The sequence below is a fragment of the Orbicella faveolata genome, unplaced genomic scaffold (genome assembly GCF_042242905.1).
Source record: "Orbicella faveolata isolate gen_17 unplaced genomic scaffold, um_ofav_v1 contig_2, whole genome shotgun sequence".
Classification (NCBI taxonomy): domain Eukaryota; kingdom Metazoa; phylum Cnidaria; class Anthozoa; order Scleractinia; family Merulinidae; genus Orbicella; species Orbicella faveolata.
The window spans coordinates 8,846,604-8,866,594 of NW_028301547.1; the positions used below are offsets into that span (position 1 = coordinate 8,846,604).

General features: G+C 39.1%; 1 protein-coding gene across 7 annotated transcripts; it reads left to right on the forward strand.

Annotated features, from left to right (window-relative positions):
• Positions 1-3,076: 3,076 nt before the first annotated feature.
• On the forward strand, positions 3,077-17,569 carry LOC110055093 (EGF domain-specific O-linked N-acetylglucosamine transferase-like). Of its 7 annotated transcripts, none has more exons than XM_020761472.2 (3): positions 9,777-11,334; positions 11,405-11,511; positions 14,498-17,569. In XM_020761472.2, the coding sequence occupies exon 3, from the start codon at positions 14,532-14,534 to the stop codon at positions 15,984-15,986; it is 1,455 nt and encodes a 484-aa protein (XP_020617131.1). In that variant the 5' UTR covers positions 9,777-11,334; positions 11,405-11,511; positions 14,498-14,531; the 3' UTR covers positions 15,987-17,569. The 7 variants fall into 7 exon arrangements, with proteins under 7 accessions (XP_089145552.1, XP_089145551.1, XP_020617132.1 ...); XM_020761471.2 differs by having other exon boundaries at positions 11,422-11,511; XM_089289426.1 differs by lacking the exons at positions 9,777-11,334; positions 11,405-11,511 and adding an exon at positions 3,077-3,182.
• The last annotated feature ends 2,422 nt before the right edge of the window (positions 17,570-19,991 follow it).

The following is a 19,991-nucleotide window of genomic DNA, read 5'->3' on the forward strand; positions in this document are numbered from 1 at the left end:
GTTTCGAAAAGTAATTGGTTTTGCATTACTGCGTTAAGCAATAGCTCACTTTCGACATATTAAAATGCAGCTTGACAGTGAGGCCTAGAGGACACAAACAAAAGAAATGTCATTTAGTTCCCTTTGTTTGTGTCCTCTAGACCTCTTTGCCAAGCTACATTTTAATATATCGAAAACAGTGTATTGGTTAGAAAACTCGCGCCACTTTTTCATCCGAGCAGAAGTAAAGCAAAAACCGAAGGTGACTAATTGCTCGCATACGTTTTCTGGTGCTTCGCGTTAGCTACATGTGTTCACACCGAGTTTTGATTGGTTCATTTGATTGCCTGTGTCCATGTCCTTTGTGATTGGCTAGAGTGATAACTTTGGTTTTTGTTTTCTGACGCACAATTGAAACTGAAGCGCTCTTGTAAAAGATATAAGCCTTGCGCTGATTTGAAAACAAGTCAGTGAAGACCAGCGGTCGTTTTCTCTTGGTTCATAATTTAAGAAATCACCGTATAACCAATTGCAAACGTCACGTGCTGTTCTCTTTTGCTTCGTTGTGCACTTTGGTGACGTCACTACTCGCCAAAGACCCAGAATACTTTGACTAATAGGTAGGATGTCCTGACTCCTGTGTCGTCCCAACAACCGCCTGTCCCTCGCCTGTCTTTCTTAGCCCGCGGGGCCTTGGCACAAGTAAGCAGAGTTTAACTAACAAATTTTAAATAAAAATTGAAGCTCTGGTGCTGCAATCAAGCGGTTTTGGTTAGAGCTCAACCAGTGGACATTTCGGAGATAAAACGAGTTGACTAGTGCAAATCTTTGTCCAAGTATCTAGCCAATCAAATGAAATGTTTCCAGAGCTGTATCTTTTTCGCACCAAGACCCTGCCGGCTAAGAGGAACACGAGCACTGAGGAACAGGGGGCTCTCGGAACGAGAAATATCCCTGACCCGTACCCCGTCTATTGCATTTTTTCAACCAGAGTCGACTGGGTACAACTGAGGGAAAATCTTACTGTTACAGGGTTGAAGGCTGTCATACAATCCTCGTGAATCTAGGGGCATAAAGCTGAGAGGAGGGCGAAGTAATCCCGGCAAAAATTATAGCGGCAAGCGTTTTGAAGAAGGGTGGGTTCTTTCCAACGTTATTGGAAACTTTGTAGTCAGGCAGTTTTTGCTGGGATTACGTGATCATCCCACCCTACCTTACTGCCTCTGGGTCCGAGGACACAGAGAGACGCGACAGAATTGTAACGAGTTCTTTCCTGACGAGATTTAAATTTTAACTTCTGTTCGGGGAATTCTGCCCAAATTTATGAATAAATTTGCGCGATCCACACGGGTATGTATTCCAGTGACTCCCGATCGTCGGATATGGCAAAAAATCCTCGTGTTTCATAAAATGAATTCGAAGTGTGCAAAGTTTATCGCCACGTACACAAGCAGCAATTGGTGCATTTCGCTCAAACTTAACAAGCAAGATCATTGTTACTTTGGGAAATGGAAAAACGATGGTAAAGATCTTCAATGGATTTTCTACACTCCAGAGAGAGAATTAAAGGACAAGAATAAGGGAGAATAATCGTGTTTTAAAAATATTTTAGGGAATTCCTGATAAACTCTGATAAGTGTACGCGAAATGAAATTGAGCCAGATTTTTCGAGTTCTTTGTCGCCTAGTTTTAATCTAAGTCAAACCAAAATAACCCACTAGGGCGGGCTACAACGCAGCCTTTAATTATTGAAGACTTCAGCAAAATATGACTAACATTAAATACCATAAATGATAAATAACTGAAACTAAACTATATATGAAATCCTAGCACAAAAAAATAAATAACAAAAATAAATCAGATATTACACCGGGCTGTCGGCAAACATAAAGGAAAGAAGACCCAAGGGAACGTGTGAAGAAAAAACGAATGCTTGGTCTGCAAACTGCTTGCCAATGCTATGTAAAGCATGATATGGGAACTAACCTAAATGAGACAGGCTACAAGTTATACCACTGTTGCTTCCCTTCTCACGAGCCATACAAGATTAGAATTTCACTATGGAGTGGTATCGTCGGTACATTTCGCTGACCCCGATCGATGGACTACTCCTGGGGGACTACCCCGATGGACCTAGTCCATGGACTACGTAAATGGACCACCGTCCTTGGACCAGGTCCATCTGGGCAATAGCCAACACGTTGACGCGCAGACATTTATGCTCAGTCACGCACAAAAAATACATAAAAATTATAAATTTAAATATTAAATGAAGATTTAAATGTAGAGGATAAAATGACATTGCTGTAAAATATATACGTCGTTGATCTGGATAATAAATAAACGAATAAACAAATACGTAAATGAAAGGTAAGAATAGTAGAAATAAAATCATGCAAAAAGTTAGGCATTAACAGTCAGTCATAACAGACACGAGTTTTGAAGTTGTCTATTGCACAGGCATTCATAGCATCAGCATGCATCAGCTGGAAGCATGTTCAAAAAAGGTGTTCCTTAAAATAAAACTGGAAATTCCCTGATTGTCACTACGCAGGTTGTAACCCACACAAATATGATCGGTAGTCCATCGAAGCTGAAACCATGCGCGGTCCAAAGTTTAGGTTCAGCGTTGATGAATGTACGGTCAATGGCGGGGTAAACCTCCGAATGTCACGCAGGTTGTAACGTCCCTATGAAACCACAAAAATATGATCGGTAGTCCATGGACTAGGGGTCAGCGAAATGTACCGACCCCTATTTGGTAAAACAGCCGCGATCCGAGTCATGCCATGATCCGATCTACACCTCCAGCAACGTCTGCAATATTACCCATCTTTCTCTTCAAAACTCCTAAGTGCATCCATAAACACGATAGACACATGTAAACCATAACCTAATATTAAATGAAAACTCCGTAATTTAGCGTTGTTAAAACCCATGACGTTCGAGTACAAACGCATTGTTTTTGTCGACCGTCATGGGGCTGTCACGGGTCTGTTAAGTGACTATGAAATAAATCTAGATAACTGCTGTATATCTTCCCGTGACGAACGCTTGACGAGTTCCCTGCCACTTAGCTTAAAATTACCAGTTATCTAACGGCGACGGCAGAACGGGAAATTCCCAAATATAACAAAAGCCATTAGCTTTACCTTGTTCAGTCACCGCGTAAACAGTCTTCACGCCTCAGGACTCAAGATAACGTAAGTACACTCTTTTTTCCCAACAGTGTAAGATTTCTTTTTATAAGAATATCGAGGCTGAAAGTTATGAAATTTTAAGAGCATTTTAAGAATAAATCCGAGGCTGAGATTTTGAAAAGAATAGAATTTTGTGTGTTGAAACTTTAGTAAATACAATAAATTATATGTGATTCTAAGTGTTCCAATGGGGCGATATGGAAGATAAGTAAGAGAAAGAGTAAGAGACTTTATGTTATGAGGGTGACACGTCACTGTAACTAACATTACTGATGAACTTGTGGCCCTCTAAAGAATGCAAAAATACAAATGTTAAAAACTACATTAGCTATATATATTATTTACAATAGAAATAAAAATATTTCTGGAATTTGATAACGGGACAAATCGATTTTAAACGAAGAGCATACAAACATCCATCTATTGTCATTAATTTATATCAAACGATCCCTTTGTCGTCTGAGAATTTAGCACTATTTTCCATAATTCAGCCTTAAAGGATTTCAAAGACTTCTTTGTCTTTAGTGATGGAGGCAAATTGTTTCAGTCCTTTACAGTTCTTACGGCAAAGGTGCGTCCTCCCTCCGAGATGTTTCTGTGAAGGGGGCGCAATAAATTTACATTAACATTTCTCGTGATTCTTGAGTGAGCATCGGAGTTTTTTCTTAGAGATGCGTTTAAATAGTCGGGTAGAGTACCGTTTATCCGTTTATAGGCCAGTTCATATCGCTTTATATACGCTTCATTATAAAAGGGGATCCAGCTTAGGTTGTTAAACAATGTTACTGTTCGACTAATGCGTTGTTCTTCAAGAATAATACATGCGGCCCGTTTCTGCATACGGAGAACTCTCTCGCGTGCCTCTTTGTTGCACGATGTCCATACTGAGCTTGCATACATCAAAAGTGGTTTTATTACTGCGTGGTTTTATTACTGCGTTAAGATGGAAGACAGGGAATTTTCGCTTACAAATCGATACTCGAGATGTAAACCTTTAGAAGAGAAAACCTAACCACGCTTGAGTTTGAGGCTAGTGTAAAATTTGAAACGCCTAACAGCTCAGAATGTTTCCAAAAGGTGATAATTAGTGCACAAAAATATTGCAGCGAACTGAAGGTAGAATCAGTGATTCAGGAACGGGCTGGTGAATAAAGTAACACTTTTACCCAAAAATGGATACCTTGTTTAAGGACCTTTAAGAAATGTAAAATCAGCACATGCCTCGTATACTTGACTTCATCTAATCATGAATGGGATCAATTTGAGTAAAAATTCCATTTTCTATTTCAAATTCCCCGACTTTAATCTGTAAATAATTTGTATAAACATAGCCTCTTGCTACAAATTACTGATACCCTTTAAAAAACGCACTCGAGCTAGAGTGCAAAGAGTAAACTTTTTCAGACCAAAATGAGAAAAGTGTTATACCTTTTTTAGCCGAGGCTTTGGGAATATTTGTTTGTTTGTTTTGCAACTTTTCGATACGATTGCATCCTTGTTCCGCCCGCAGTAATAGCGAGAGAGAAACCTGGCTGTCCTAACGAAACGACACGATAAAAGCATTTTTCTTCGCAGCTAACAAAAATAAAGACAGTGCTAAAGTTGCTCTGGCTTCTTCTAATGCTTGACTCGATAATTCTGGGTTCAATTTGACGAGGATCAGCAGTTTACAGTTTTTACACAGTTTTTTTTTTCATATGTTTACTTTTTTTTATTCTTGAGGTGATTTTAAGTGCGTGGGATGTAGATAGAAGACGCGATGTCTTCTTTTTGTTCTTCTCGTTACTCCAACACATTCCATTCCACATTAATGGCCGGCCATTTTCGTGACGCAAAAGGTTCCTATTGCGACAGAATAGCCCATTTACAACACCCTTAATTTTAGATTTATTGGTTTATGACTAATGTGCGATTCCGACAGCCCGTATGTTTTTCATCGAGCTGTAATCAGCATGTTAAGCTAAGATTTAAGTTTTTGGCGAGTGTAATCAAATTTTTGGAAAATTTAAGGTGGCTATGAACCTGTTCTGACAATCTTTATCGATTCTGGCAGTGAAATTAGTTTGCACGTAAATAGTGTTTTTCTTAATCTTTTTCTCAAGACCTGAAGTCTTGGGCAAACGGAATCGTAAGTAGACGTAAAGACTTGCCTGCAATGACTTGCCTTCACTTTGATCGAGATCAATATTTACAGGCAAGTCCACATAGGATTTTCTCCCTTTGGCCACCCATGAGCAGCCAACACAAGTTGATCGCACGTCATTGATTCGTTACAGGTCGACCGCCTGACATTGCAACTAGCTTGCACACTGGCAAATAAACGTGATTTCAAGTCCGTTTACCTACTCAACGTAAGTCTGTAGGCAAGTTCAACTTTCAAATACTTGTGACAACCTCCGCCTACGTTTAGTCAGGCGTTGCTGTCCTGTAGCATGCTATAATTTTCTGACAGTAATACATTAAACATGCCGGAATTTCTTTAATTGCTATAAATGTTGTAACTGCTTTAAACGTACTTTGCTCTGTTACTTATATAACATAAGAAGATGTCAGTACACAGTCAGTGATAACCTGAAGAACACCATGCCAGCTAGGCCTGAAGACCTAGCGGAATTTTGTTAGGAGTAAAGATGGGTGTTGATCTGTCGACTATACCAACTCTCCAAAGAAGCTCGGGGACTTTTCCATGGCAGTATACATCATTTGGCATTGATCTCAAATAAAATGGTCAGACAGAAAATTCCCCAAGCTGTACTCCCTAAAGTTTTGGTGGGGTTGTACGGTTCGAACCTTAACCTATTTCAGACCAAAAATTTAATCTGTACTTCTACAATTCTTCATTCGCTATTTCGGACCTGGGCCAAAAACTGAAGAATACTCCATTTCAGACCTCTAAAATCATAGTTGTAATAGCTCTAATATATGACCGCTGCTAGCCAGAAAAGGCTCAATCTGGGTAAACACAATTTTAGAAGGGCTACAAAGTTGCTAGTGTTGATAGGGAAAATAACTTGACTACTTGTAAACAAGCCCATGGTGAAAAATTTACCCTGTTTGAGACCAATATGGTCAAAATCTATACTTTTTGAGACATAAACAGCTCAAAAACCATATACCCTTTGGGGCTACTCATACCTTTATAGCCCATGGAAGGGAGTATACTCTCCTCGCCCACAACACATGAAAACGCAGTTTCTCTGCCAGGTAAATTATCACGCGAAATTTTACTCGTCACATTTCCTTATTCCTTATTCTTTTGAATGTTTATTTTCCATAATTATAAAGTATACATTGAATAGTGCTACATACAAAATTGCTTTGGGAGGAAGACTAAAGAAACTCCTACAGGCTTTTGCAACGTAGTCTTCCTTTACGTTGCTTACATTCTAAATAAAAACCATATATTCATACAGAAGGTATCAGTGAAATCAGCATTTTACCGGGGATAAATTACAATATAACCAGTAGATCTCATATGTGTAATTACATTAATAAATTTTAATTGTATTTCTATTGAGCTATAACTAGTCTATAATGGATTAACTGTTTTAATCCCCTATTGAATATTTTTATAGGTGATGAATGTTTGATATTTAACGGTATTCTATCCCAGTTTTCAATTATCTTGTTTCTTGTAGAGAATTTACCGTAATTGGTTCGGCTAAAAATCTTATGTAGATGCTTTGACTCTCTAGTATTATGTTAACGGACTCGTGCATCTATACAAAAGTCAATAAAACAGAATGGGAGTAAAAAGAATGAAACTGAAGGAACCAATAACAAAATCATTTATTTGAAAAATAAATATTTAAAAGACCTAAACGAGTAAAAAGCGAAAGAGATGGTGCAGAGTATGATGATAAAGTTATAATTCTTAATATCTTCTTTTGTCAGTAGTTTAAACAATTCATCTAACTTTGTCGGATAGTTATTAGCCCAAACAATATTCCCGAAATGCAGGTACAGATGTATTAAGCCGTTGCATGACATTATTAAAAGCGATTGATCGACATAAAAACAAATTCTACGAAGAAGTCCGGTTGTTCTTATAATCTTTTTAGTGACGTATTCAATATGATTCTTCCATGTTAAGTGTTGATCTATTTCAATTCCGAAGAAGTTACTCTCTTCCACTCTCTGCAAATCATTGCCACTTAAACTGAACATGTAACTGTCTCTTTAACCGTTTTTTGTGGGATTTGAAAATGGTGAAATTTGATTTTTTTTTTGTATTAAGAGTCAATTGATTTTGTGTTAGTTTATCCATTTTTGGCGCTAAAAGCTTCTTAGCGGTGGATTAAGGTTGTAAAATCACAAGCAACGAAAAGAAGTCAACACGGGCGAGTTTAAAGGAAACTTTTGTTGACAATTTTGTACAATTTAAAGCGACAGCAGTAGTATTTTCTATGCAATCTCTTATACAGCGAAGGTCGTGACTAACTAGCTATTAACCACGCTTCGCATACTTAACCAGGGTTTTAAAAACTCTTACACTGTACGTCACTATTATGACGCTTACATATTGAGCTTGGCCTACCACCGCGTCACGGCAGACTTACATAACGCGTGACGCTCTCATGAATAACTACGCACTTTCTCAAGGCATGAGTTTGGGACGCCATTGATGTAAACAGCGGAAACCATGCAGACTTATGATTACCGTAATGATTCGATTTAACGCTCGGGACGCTTACCATAGTATACTTTTGTTACCCCAAGGCAGGACGTCTATTCGGGACAGGGCGCTTATTTCTTTTTTTTTGAGAAACAACCGAATGTTTAAAACAAACTTTTAATACGGTATTTATTAAAAAAAGAACAATAACAGAAACTGAAACAGTAAAAAATATACGGCGAATGTTCAGTTAAGGCGAGGGAATTTTAATCTATTTCGACGCGAAAAGCTTTGACAGTGTCACTTACGGTACATCGATACGTAAATAATAGCTTTCTGGTGGGGCATCTTCGACGTCCGACCCGGTGATGGCGTCGAAAGGATCCTTGTCGCGTGAATTGCTCACTGGCTTGTTGAGCAATCTTGAACCGTTCTAGCTCTACATGGCAAGGCTGTTTTTCCTTGAAGCAGTGAATAATATTAGAATGGGGGCACTTATTGGAATAGGGGCGCTTATTAATAAAAACACATTTGAAGGGGGGCGCTTATTCGAAAGGGGGCGCTTATTGGAAGGAGGGTGCTAAATCGAATCATTACGGCAGTTACAATACCTCCCAGTGCACAACATCCAATTGCCATTCAGAAACACGTGTGTAGCAAAGGAAGCTTGAGACACCGAAAATCCAAAGGTCCAAAAGGAACGGCAAATGCACAAATACTACGAACCGTAGGAGTCGTGTAGGCCTTCCAAGGGTCGCACATCGACCGAGTCCATAGTTTCGTTTTTTTGACTAAATGCCTGATATGAGTGCTTCGTTATTCGCACACATCCTAATTGCGAAAACCCGCTAAAGCACTTAAATGTACGCATGCAATCTTTCCAACTTTATGGAAAATGAAGTTTGTCCTCTCTTTTATCAGTTCAAAGGTTTCAAAGAAACATGAAGCAGTCCCTAATGGATGGACTCCCCCCGGGAGACCAGCCTGATCACGGACCTAGTCCGTGGACGACTTAAAGAGACTACCCTCCTAAAACAAGGTCCGTCGGGCAATAATCAATATAATGATTAAAGTTTAACCCGCAAACTTTTAAAGGATGCTCAGTCGCGCATAAAAATTACATAAAAATTATAATACATCAAAGATTTAAACATGGAGAATAATATGACATTGTTTGACAGGTTGGATAAAAACACTAACCGATCTTTATAATAACTAAATAGATAAACAAACAAACAAACAGACAAACAAACAGACAAATAATTGAGTAAATAAATAGATAAATAAGAATAGTGAATATAAAATGTACATATAGATTAAAACAATTAAGTCTTATCACGAGTTTTAAAGTTGTCCATTGCGCAGGCATTCATAATATCAACAGCTAAAACCATGTTCCAAAGTCTAGGGTCACCGTTCATCCATGCACGGTCAAAAATGCTGCGGAGTGAAATCCGACTGTCACGCAGGTTGTAACGTCCCTGTGAAACCACAAACATATGTCCGGTAGTCCCTGGACTAGGGGTCAGCGAAATGTACCGACCCCTGTTGGGAAGAATAGTCGCGATCAGTCATAGTGATCCGATCTACATCTCGAAAAACTGATGCCATGGTTTCCATCTTTCTCTTCAAAACTTTCCAAGTACATGCATAAACTCGACAGACACATGCAAAACATAAGGCAAATTTGGTGTTGATAATTTAAACCCATGACGTTCGAGTACAAACAGATCGTTTTTGTCGACCGTCATGAGGCCGTCACGGGTCTGTTAAGTGACTATGAAATAAATATAGATAACTTCTGTATCTTCCCGTGACGAATGCTTGACGTGTTCTCTGTCACTTAAAATTATCAATTATACACTGGTGACGACAGAACGGGAAATTCCCAAATATAAACAAAGACGTTCACTTTACCTTATTCAGTCACCATTTAGACAGTCTTCACGTCTCACGACTCAAGGTAACGTAAGTATGCTTAATTCAAACATTTTTAGCGTCTTGGCTGTCACAGATTATTTCAATATATGTAGAGCAACATTCTAATTTACAGTCGTCTTATCGCCACTTTCACGAACTTTTTTATGAAAAAAAATATCGCATCATATTCTCCTATATTTGTTCCTGAGAATACGCAAATTTCATTCTAAGGTCGCTTTTATCCATCTTTAAAACTAGTGGAGTCGTCACGTAGTACTCCAGATGATGCAGTACGTACGGTTGTTCTTGCCCAAACCAATTAATATTATTATTATTATTTAAATACGCTGACAATGTTCTTATACATTATTGCAGAGTGTAGTAGGGTCGTATGCACGTCTTGTACATTCAACTAAAGAGTAAGTCTCTCAATTTGATAACAAACTAACTAAATAGCAAAGCCGTGAACGAAGATCCTCAGTGCGTGAACGCTGGATCTCACAGGAGATCTAATCAGCCAAACTTGAAAAGTAAAACGGTGATAAGTCAAAGATGACACAACGTCGTATATTTAAAACAATGTTTCGGCTGGCCAGACCAGCCTTCTTCAGGTTTGGATGTCACTAAATTATCAAAATGAATTACAATTTGATGCATTTGTAGATGAGTGTGAGACTTAACACGTTTTAAACGGAAATAAAAGGCATTGAAGTATACAAGATACACTGATCTTTGCCACACTGTTCGTTTCAATGGTATAATTAGTTAGAACAATTTAAATTTTAATATTATTAATAATACGTTTCTGTTAACGTCACATTCTTAAATTGTTGCCTATCTTAAAATTATTAAAAAAAAAACAAAACAGAACAAAACAAAACAAAACAGTGCATCGACGGCCGTCAAGAATATTGCACTTTTTTTCTCAAGGTGGCGATCAGTTAAGAATCAGAATTTGTGTTTTTGTACCAGTTTTTAATTTCTTGCAAAGCCGTATCGCCTTTTGACCGTTACAAATGATATTCAGTCAGACCGCGAGGTCGGCTGGGCTGTTAAAGATCGATCTTGCCTTTTCCCTTAAGGAATTTAGCTACTGCTGCTCAAGGAATGAACCTGTCTCTGCGAAGCAGGCACACTATCACGCCTGAACTGACCATGGAACGTCACTGATTTGACTTTGACGTTCCTAATAAAGTCCTGCCGTTAAACCGGCGATACCTCGTTGACTTTAACTCCTCACGCTTCGGACTATAGACCTTCGCAGATTTGACTTTAAACTGTACGGTGAGATCATGGCTGATGTAAGAACTGTTGTCGTTTTGATGTTCATACTGATACTGTAAATATTCGATGTTGATTATCCGTCACGTTCGCGTCACAGGTCCGCGTCCGGGCGGCACGCAGTGATCACGAACTTAAGCGTCACGTGACTCGGCGTTCACTGTCTTTCATTTTCTCCATAAGGTCACATAAAATACTAAAGAGTTAATAAATATTCCGATATTTCAGGCGATGATGCCTAGGTAGGAATAGGAACGGTTCTTTCTTTTCTAAATTTTTAAAATGGTTCGGGATGGGAGATAGTGGAAGACATGGAAACGACGTGAGAAAGTCGCCAGGGTAAGTTGAACGGACATTTCTTCTCGGGATTTCCGCTTTCAAGTAACCCTAAGGAAATATCTTAATCTAGCTTGATTTTGAGTGCAGAATTAGGAACAAGCTTTTCAATGGTGCGAGATGGAAGGGAGCGTTTACTGAAGGTGGAAGACATGGAAGCGACGTGTGAGAGTCGCCAGGGTGAGTTGAACGTACATTTCATGGATTTCTGCTTTCAAGTAACCCTAAAGAAAAATCTCAATCTCGCTTGATTTTGAGTGGAGAATTGGGAACAAGTAAACAGCTTAAGTCAGCTTAGGATATTTTGAACGAAAAAGTGATAATTAATGGACAAAACAATGTGACCCATGCAAGGTAGAATTAGTGAATGAATCTAAGGAATAATTTGACAAACAAACAAACTAGAATAGAAATCCGCGGAGTACTCCCCGAAATTTCTTTGTAGGGCTGTGCGATGAGTCAGCTTGATTTGAAACACTAAAGCTAATAATTCATTTCGGTTCAAAATACGTGATTTAATTTTTCGATACCCTGTTTTAAGCCTGATCCAAAAATCGATACCCTATTTAAGAACTCTAAAATTAGCCTCTTGTACTTGACCTTATCTGACCAGGAATGGTATCAATTTACGTAAACATTTCTAATGATAATTATCTTTTAAAACACGCACTCAGGCCAGAGTGCAAAGTGTTAACTATTTCAGACCAAATTGAACAAAATCTACTGATACCCTGTTTCAAATCAAAATAGATGAAAACCGTACCCTTTGGTACCCCCACCCACCCCTCCTCTGGCAAAAATATTATTCTATACGTGCTCAAACCACTGTAATCGAGAAGAAGGGATTACACAGCAAGCCAAGTTTTCAGCCCGTGACAGCTTAGAACATCTGCCCTATGATCCTCCTGTGATCATTGAAAGAAATTGTACCGTCATGATTTGGCTTCAATAGCCCCAGGTTTGTTGTTTTTCTTACCATGTGGTCTTCCAGAAAACAAGAGAGGAAATAATTCGTCCGACACTATTAATAATGGTAATAGGACTGAGTGGAGTTCAATTTGGTCTGTAATCACACGAGTGATTAACAAAATCGGACGACCGCGAAGCGGGAGTCCGATTTGTTAATCACGAGTGTGATTGCAGACTGAATTGGACGACACGATGTCCTGTTACCAATTAATCATAACAATTACAATTTCCCACAAAAGCAAAAATTCATTTGAAGAAGAGCGTTTAATAGTCATTTTTAAATATCATAATTAAAAATATGGAGAACAGCTTGCAAAATGGCTGTTAAGTTTCTTTCAAAACAGTCACCAGAGACGAAACCTCCACAATTTTACAAAGTCAGTCTCTTGAATTGGTCACCATAGTAATTGTAATCAATGTTGTGATTGGTGGATTTAGTGGAGAGGACTTAAAATGATTGGCTCATGTAACTGTCCGATTACAGGTGTCCGATTACAGCCAACTGTCCGATTACACTGTCCGATTACAGCTTTGCAGATTAATTAGAGCAAAATACAGCAGTTTATGCACCAATCACTTTTGAGGAAATTGTAATTGTTATGATTAATCGCATAATCATCGTTAATCAAACGAGCAAGTAATTAATCGTTAATTACCCAGCGATACGAAAATAAGGCAGACAAATTGGACACATGGAAATGCGATTTTTAAGAGTAGTTAGTATCAAACGAGACGGTTAAACAGAACATAGAGAAAATAAAACAACAGTAAAATACAGTTAAGTAGCGCCTTTAAGAGTAGTGCTCTTTTTTTCCGGGGATGTAGGGATATTTGTTTGCAGGATTTGCGTATTTTTCGCCCAACGCTATGCCACTGCATGTACGTACCTTTCGTGACTAGGTGTCACGTAAGGCGATGTCACTACCTGTACCCTATAAAATTCTAGAAGGCTTACCACAGTCATACGTGTGGCGTCAAGGTCAAAACAGCAAGCGTCTTCCAAACATATTATACGTCCTTAATTTACCTTAATAAAAGATCATCTTTTATTATATATTATATGGTTGTCTCACAAGGACTAGGAACTACTTAATTCACGAATCTGATTGGCTAAATCGATTTTGATTTTCCCATCTAGACCCGTTACATTTTGCGGTGAAAAAGGTGCAAACTAAAATACAAGAATATTGAGAATTTTCTTCCAAAAATATTAGTGGAAGTGCCAAAAGCCTGATGAGGAGAAAAAAGTAAAGAGAACGAGCAAACATGGCAGATTTAAGTTCAGCTCATCGCCGTTCGCAAGCAAAATCAGTAAGCTAGTATAAGCCACAGTTACATTAAACGAATTAAATTGTTCTCGTTTGTCATATAATAAATATCTTGTTAACCGAGCTTAGTCGGTCTGTATGAGAGAATCTTGACCTCGGTCGTGTGCACAAACCTCACTGCGCTCGGTCTGTACTCACGAGCTCGGTCAAGATTCTCCCATACAGACCTCCTGCCCGGTTAATAAGAGCTAATTATGACTCCCTCAATTCCAAGCAAGATAAACTGTTCTGGGCATTTGACGAGAATTCGGCGGGTTAACATTTTCCCACACAAAGGGCTACCCTGGGTTGAAGGTAAAGGTAAAGTCTGCATGCGAGCCAAGTGGCCCATCAGGCCGGAGCTTATCCCGGTATCTGTAGCATGAAGCGACTAGGAGTATTTCTACTCCCCCTGGATGGGATGCTAGTCAATCGCAGGGTTACCCCCCAGCATTAAGTTCGCCGGTACCCATTTATACACCTGGGTGGAGAGAGGCACTGTGAGAGTAAAGTGTCTTGCCCAAGAACACAACACAATGTCCCCGGCCAGGGCCCGAACCTGGACCGCTCGATCCGGAGACGAGCGCACTAACCATGAGGCCACCGCGCCTTCCACTACCCTGGGTTGAAGTACATGCTAATTTATTACACAACGTGCAAACTTACATTTGATTAGTTATCCACCGTGGAACAGTTTTTGCAACTTTCTAAAAACAAATCACACTTTCCACATCAATCCTGGAGGGAAAGGAGGCGGGGGAGAAGCAAACGCGACTGGAATCAAGGCCTAGGACTTCTCCAAAAGAATAAAAAGGCAACGTTATCTTAATGTTTCAGCGAGAGAATTTTTGATTCTTTCCTAATAGTTTTCTTATCTCTTCTTTGTCTAGCTTGGAAATCATTGCCAGCGAAAAAGATATCGACATGATTTGTCCACAACGCATCAAAAGTACTAGAATTTTAACTATGATATTTCTTGGTTTTATAATATTTTACGCCAATCTTTATTTGCTTAAAATAAAGTGTGTTACGACGAAGGGAGCACCAAAGACAAAATTTAAGAGTAAAGGGCAAGAGAAGGACTCGATCCCACTAAAGCCTAGGCACCGTGAGACGATCGCTGTAGTGCAAGGAAAGAATTTTGCCGCAACAGAAAATCCGCCAAAGGACACAACTGCCAGTGACCTCGCTTTCAAATCAAAACGTTTTGAGAATAGGAAGACTTCGTGCGCTCGAAGAATACGCGAAATAGACGGCGGGATAGTGCTGCTCAGAAACGTCACTATACGTGCAGGGCTTAGCCACGCTAAGGTCCTTGAAATGCACTTGAAGCGTCCAACAGAAAAAGATGAATACTTCAAGCTGGAGAAAGGCTTCTTCACCCTCTACTGTGACGGTGATGTGAACGAAGCGAGGAAGAAATTACAAACAGCAGAAGCTTATTACGTGTTATCCCATTGGATCATCGCTTTTCAATTTGCACATCCATCCCTTTCGCCTCATCGTAGATCGAAGCAGTCATTTCAAACTGGCCAATACCTTGCAATTCAAAGGATCGAATTTGCCAGCGTTTACTGGACAATCATCGACCTGTTGGACATTTTCATCACGACACAACGCATGGGAATCGAACCAGAGAAGCTTAACATAGTTCTAATAGATGCTCATCCTGCTACTCCATTGGACCCCTTCTGGAGCGTGTTGTTCCAGAGACTGATAAAGCTTGGCACTGATGATATCTTTAAATACTCAAATGACGTTATGTTTGAAAACTTGGCTTGGAGATATCCCCGCGATAATTGCCCATTACTGGACAAAAATGTTAAATCCCTTAAATACATTCAACCTTTCAGGTCGTTTGTGCTGAAGAGGTTTGGCATTCCATCGGAAGTGCGCAAGCGAAACTGCAGTCAATCGCACAAACTCAATGTTCTGGTCAGCTTCAGAAGGGATTACCACAGCCACCCGAGAAAGTCACGTGGTACTGTAGACAGAAAAATCGCGAATGAGGAAGAAGTCGTAAATGAAATGCAGAGTAACTTTTCATCAAAACTGAACATAACCACTGCTCAGTTAGACTTGCTGCCATTGAAACGTCAGTTGGAACTTGTTGCCTCAGCAGACATTTTCTTCGGAATGCACGGGGCTGCCCATGCATTCCCCATTTTTATGGCACCAGGCGGGGCAGTAATTGAAATGTTCAATTTTCGTTCTGGTAATTGGCACATGGAGAAAATATCTTCGCTTTCCGGACATTCCCACATTATTTGGACAAATACAGATGAAAATGCGTATAACACAAAAACAAAATCCACCACGATTCCTGCGGGAATACCCACGATGCTGTTAAAGGAGGCAATTGAGAAAATTTGTGAATAATAACATTGAAAGAAGTTTGATTTTGATCAAGTTTGAGTAAATATTTATGAGAACAGAAAAATAGAACTGAAAAAGAGAAAGAAACTTGAACTAAAGAAATCATGGCCAGAAACTGAAAAAATATTTGTTTAAAAACAGTATGTATTCATTCATACGAAACTTTTATTTATTAGTGTTGTCCGCAAAACACTGAAATTTTTATAGTAAGCATTTTGCTTAAGTCCATTACAAAGTATTTTCGGAGTGGGTGGTGGTGGGGGAGCGTAGGGGCGTTATTATTTTCAAAGGAACATGTGTAGTTTAAAGGAAGATTGCTGAAATGATCTAAGAATAGCCGGATATGAAACAAGCAAGTGCAATTGTCGCTTAGTAAACCTCTTGAGCCCATACAGATAAGAAAATATATATGGGTTATTGACCAAGCTTCAGGTCAAGATGGCTGGGTGTTGGCCAAGTTCGTTTCTTGTGTGTTGATGGACCGAGATGGATATAAACAGGCAAAAAAAGGGCAAGGCCAATATCCAGCTGTCTTGACCGAACAAGCTTGGTCAACAAAGAATTCATTATAGGCCAAAACAGCACTATTTTCGTGCGGGACACAGCGGGTAATCCCTAACTGGCAAGATACCGCCATCTTGTCCGCTCGGGTAGCCAATCACAACGCAGGATTCGGTACCTCTTGCACGCTCGCTGAGCTAGCGATATAATTATTTGTAATTGCATACTGGAAACACAAAAAATACATAGAAAAAAACTATCCAATGAGAGACTTATCATCAGAACACATTTTATGGGAAGGATTAGTTTTGTTGATTTCTGCGGTTGTTTCCAGGGAAGGGCGGGGGGTTCTTGATATCGGAATTATACGCTCTCCAATTAGCGTTATTTACCATGCAAGTCATCAGCATCTTCTGATCTTCACATCAGTATCTTTTGAGTTATGAATTGCGTGTTAATTCTAAAATTGGTAGAAATTATTATTTATAAGCGTGTTTTAGTTTTTAATAGGCCACGTCCGATATATCAATACTCTAACATGGCTCCGAGGCTTTCGGGTCAAAATTGCAAATTTTTTAAGTTTGTTTTGTCTCTCAATTCCCAAAGAGACTTGGATACAAAGAAAACGCAAACAAATGTAGAAGTTTGTCCTGAAAGCCTCGAAGCCATGTTAGAATATTGATATATCGAACGTGGCCTATTGTAGCAAAATTCCGTTGCGCATCGCAATATTATTTTCAAATTTCAGTATACGACTGATTTACTTGTATTCAGGAAAGCTGTTGACTTGTTTTAGACCAGATTAACGCCAAGAATTCGTTTTAGAATTGCTTACGAATTTTAATTGTCTTTTGAATTTTTTAACGAAGAGTAATTTTTTTAAGGTGCATGCTTTTCGGCATAATAAAGAACAACTTAACATGAATTAAGATTCTTTAAAACTGACTTACAATTCAAAGCCTTTTGCGCTTTGCTATTGATAGATGCTTGTCAAGTTAAATGTGAAAAAGCAAAGTTGTAAATGTTGTTTTGTAAAATTGGACGATGATAAAACGTTAGAAAAATATAACTTAATTTGTAAAGTAGTTTCTTCTGCATCATTGTTGTCCACGAGTATAGAAAAAAAAAAAGAAGAACAAAAAGACTTTAGCAAACAATGCCAAAGCTTGGCACTGTCTATTGCTGCCGGGATTAGAGGAATGTCCCGGTCCCCGGAGGGGGGGGGAGGTTGGAAGAATCCTATATGAGGAAGTGTGGGTGGTCGGGGGGGGGTGTCCCCATATATAAGCTGGCTATGTGCAGCTGTGAAGGATATAGTTCTCAGGCATCTTAGTCTGGGATAGGGTGTAGAAATCAAACACTTTTGTTCTAGGATGGGACCAGTGTATAAAAATTTTTCTCTCGACTAAGGGTTCTTTACCCGGGGTTTTATAATAGAAATTGAAACTCGGAAGTGACTTCGACAGTGAAAAAGAGTCCGCATGGAAAATAGGTAGAGTCTAAGATAGGGTAGGGGTTTTTGGTTCCTAATCTAGAATAGAGTTGCAAAGTCAAGCTGATCATTGTCTAGGATAGGGTAGGCGTTTCAATGTACCAGCGGCACACCCCTACCCAAAGATTCACAGAGTCGCCCCCTTCTCCGGGATGCTTGTAGTCGGTTCGTTGGAAATCCCAGATAATGGTCTTACTCACTAGGGTGTTAAGAACGAAACTCGGCTCTCTTCGTGGGAGGCGCGGTGGCCTCCTGGTTAGTGCTCGTCCCAGGAGCGAGCGGTCCGGGTTAATTTGTATTTAATAGTTTGTTTTTTCTTGATTGTCGATCGTGCAACTACGTCAAATTAATTGATTAATCTTAATTTATTTAAATTTCTATACCTTCATAAGGCTCTTATAATTTGCTTTTTCTGTTTCTTTTTCGTAGCGTACCTGTAAACTAGCTTTTTAGCTAAGCGTACCGACCACGTTAAATATATTGATTGATTGATTGTTTGAAAATGCATTTTGAAGGAATTCCTTCGTACGTTTCCACTAATGAATACGTGAATTATCTTATCATTCCACCCCAGAAACAAACTAGACCTGCTTAGGTCCTAAACCAAGAATAATAGCTAATTTGCCGAGACAAGAAAGGCCCAGTGATTAATTACTACTTTAAAATTCAACTAGCGATAACTACTTTGAAATTTTGATATTACTGAGCTATGACTGAACTGACAAGGCTTACAACCAACTGACAACTGATCTCATTTTCTATTTGTCCTTTTCAATCCTCTATTCTTCATTCTCTTTTCCTTTAATTTTCGTCGCTTCCATTCTTCATTTTTATTTCCTTTACTATGTATTCTCAGCTAACTAATCTTCATTGTTGTTTAGACTAACACGGGTCAAGCACTGTCACTTTCTTTCTTGTCGTAGATGTCTTCACCGATTCAAAGACCTTCAAACTGATTTGATAGTTTTGCTGGCTTCCTGCAGCTATTCGATCGTAAGTATAACAGTTTACCTTAAGAGTATAGTCATATATTTGTACTTTCATGAAAGATTATCAGAAACAATGAAGAGGTAATCTGTGGAGGAACGTTCCAGTCACCAATTTTCTTCGCTTCATGAAAACCCAACGGGTGCAATCAAACTGAACAGAACAATACCCCAACAAAGCATATTTTAACTCCTTATCATATCTGTGTCGCTCACGTTTTACCATATGATCGCTGGATATCGATCTACTTCCTTTAAGAACAATGAAAATGGCTTTGATACAAATTTGATGCGTATATGTAGGATAACATGAAAAAATCCAAACATTTTTGCAACGGTTAGTGATTGGTAGTCATCAAATGTCCTAATAAGGTGTTGGTATTAAATCGACTTGGTGAAACATCGTCCAGCGTGTTATACACTAACAACAATTTCAATATGCGAAATAGCAAAATCAGTGCATCAAGCATTCCTTGAAGTAAAACCAACTGCCACTTCTCACTTTGACCGATAAATCAAAGCTTTGTCCCAGTCTTAAGTACATATTTTATCACCGACTCGAGTGACCATTTGAGGTTGTATTTAATTGATAAAATTTTCAGACGAAATATTGGTATGTCTTTCGAATCCGTGTCAGTAAATTGTTCCAGTTCGTTTCCTTCGAGTTGAAACTCGTATTTCACTTTTTTTGTGAAACTGACTTTTTTCTTTGGTGCCTGGCTACCAGCTGATACCAAGCGGGGCCCCCCTGGGTCTAACCCTTGGGGGCGGGTTGGGTCACAGAGAGAGGCATTTTTGTGAGTAAAACTGGTCATTTTCTTTGCAGGACAGCCTGGCAGCCAGTTAGCCAGAAACAAGCAATGCGGGAGAGTAGGCTGTGTAGTGACAGACTGCATGTGATTTGAGTGAAAAAGCCTGTGTATTTTCTTGGAAAAGTGTCAGGGTGGTTGCGTTGAGATTAGCATTGTTTTCATAAATCCAGACATATGTATATAAGCAAAAAAATAGTTTTAAGGTATAAGACTACCT

What these genes read in the sequence shown, in the direction of transcription:
- LOC110055093 (XM_089289426.1), top strand. Translation starts at nt 14,532, where the DNA reads ATGATTTGTCCACAACGCATCAAAAGTACTAGAATTTTAACTATGATA.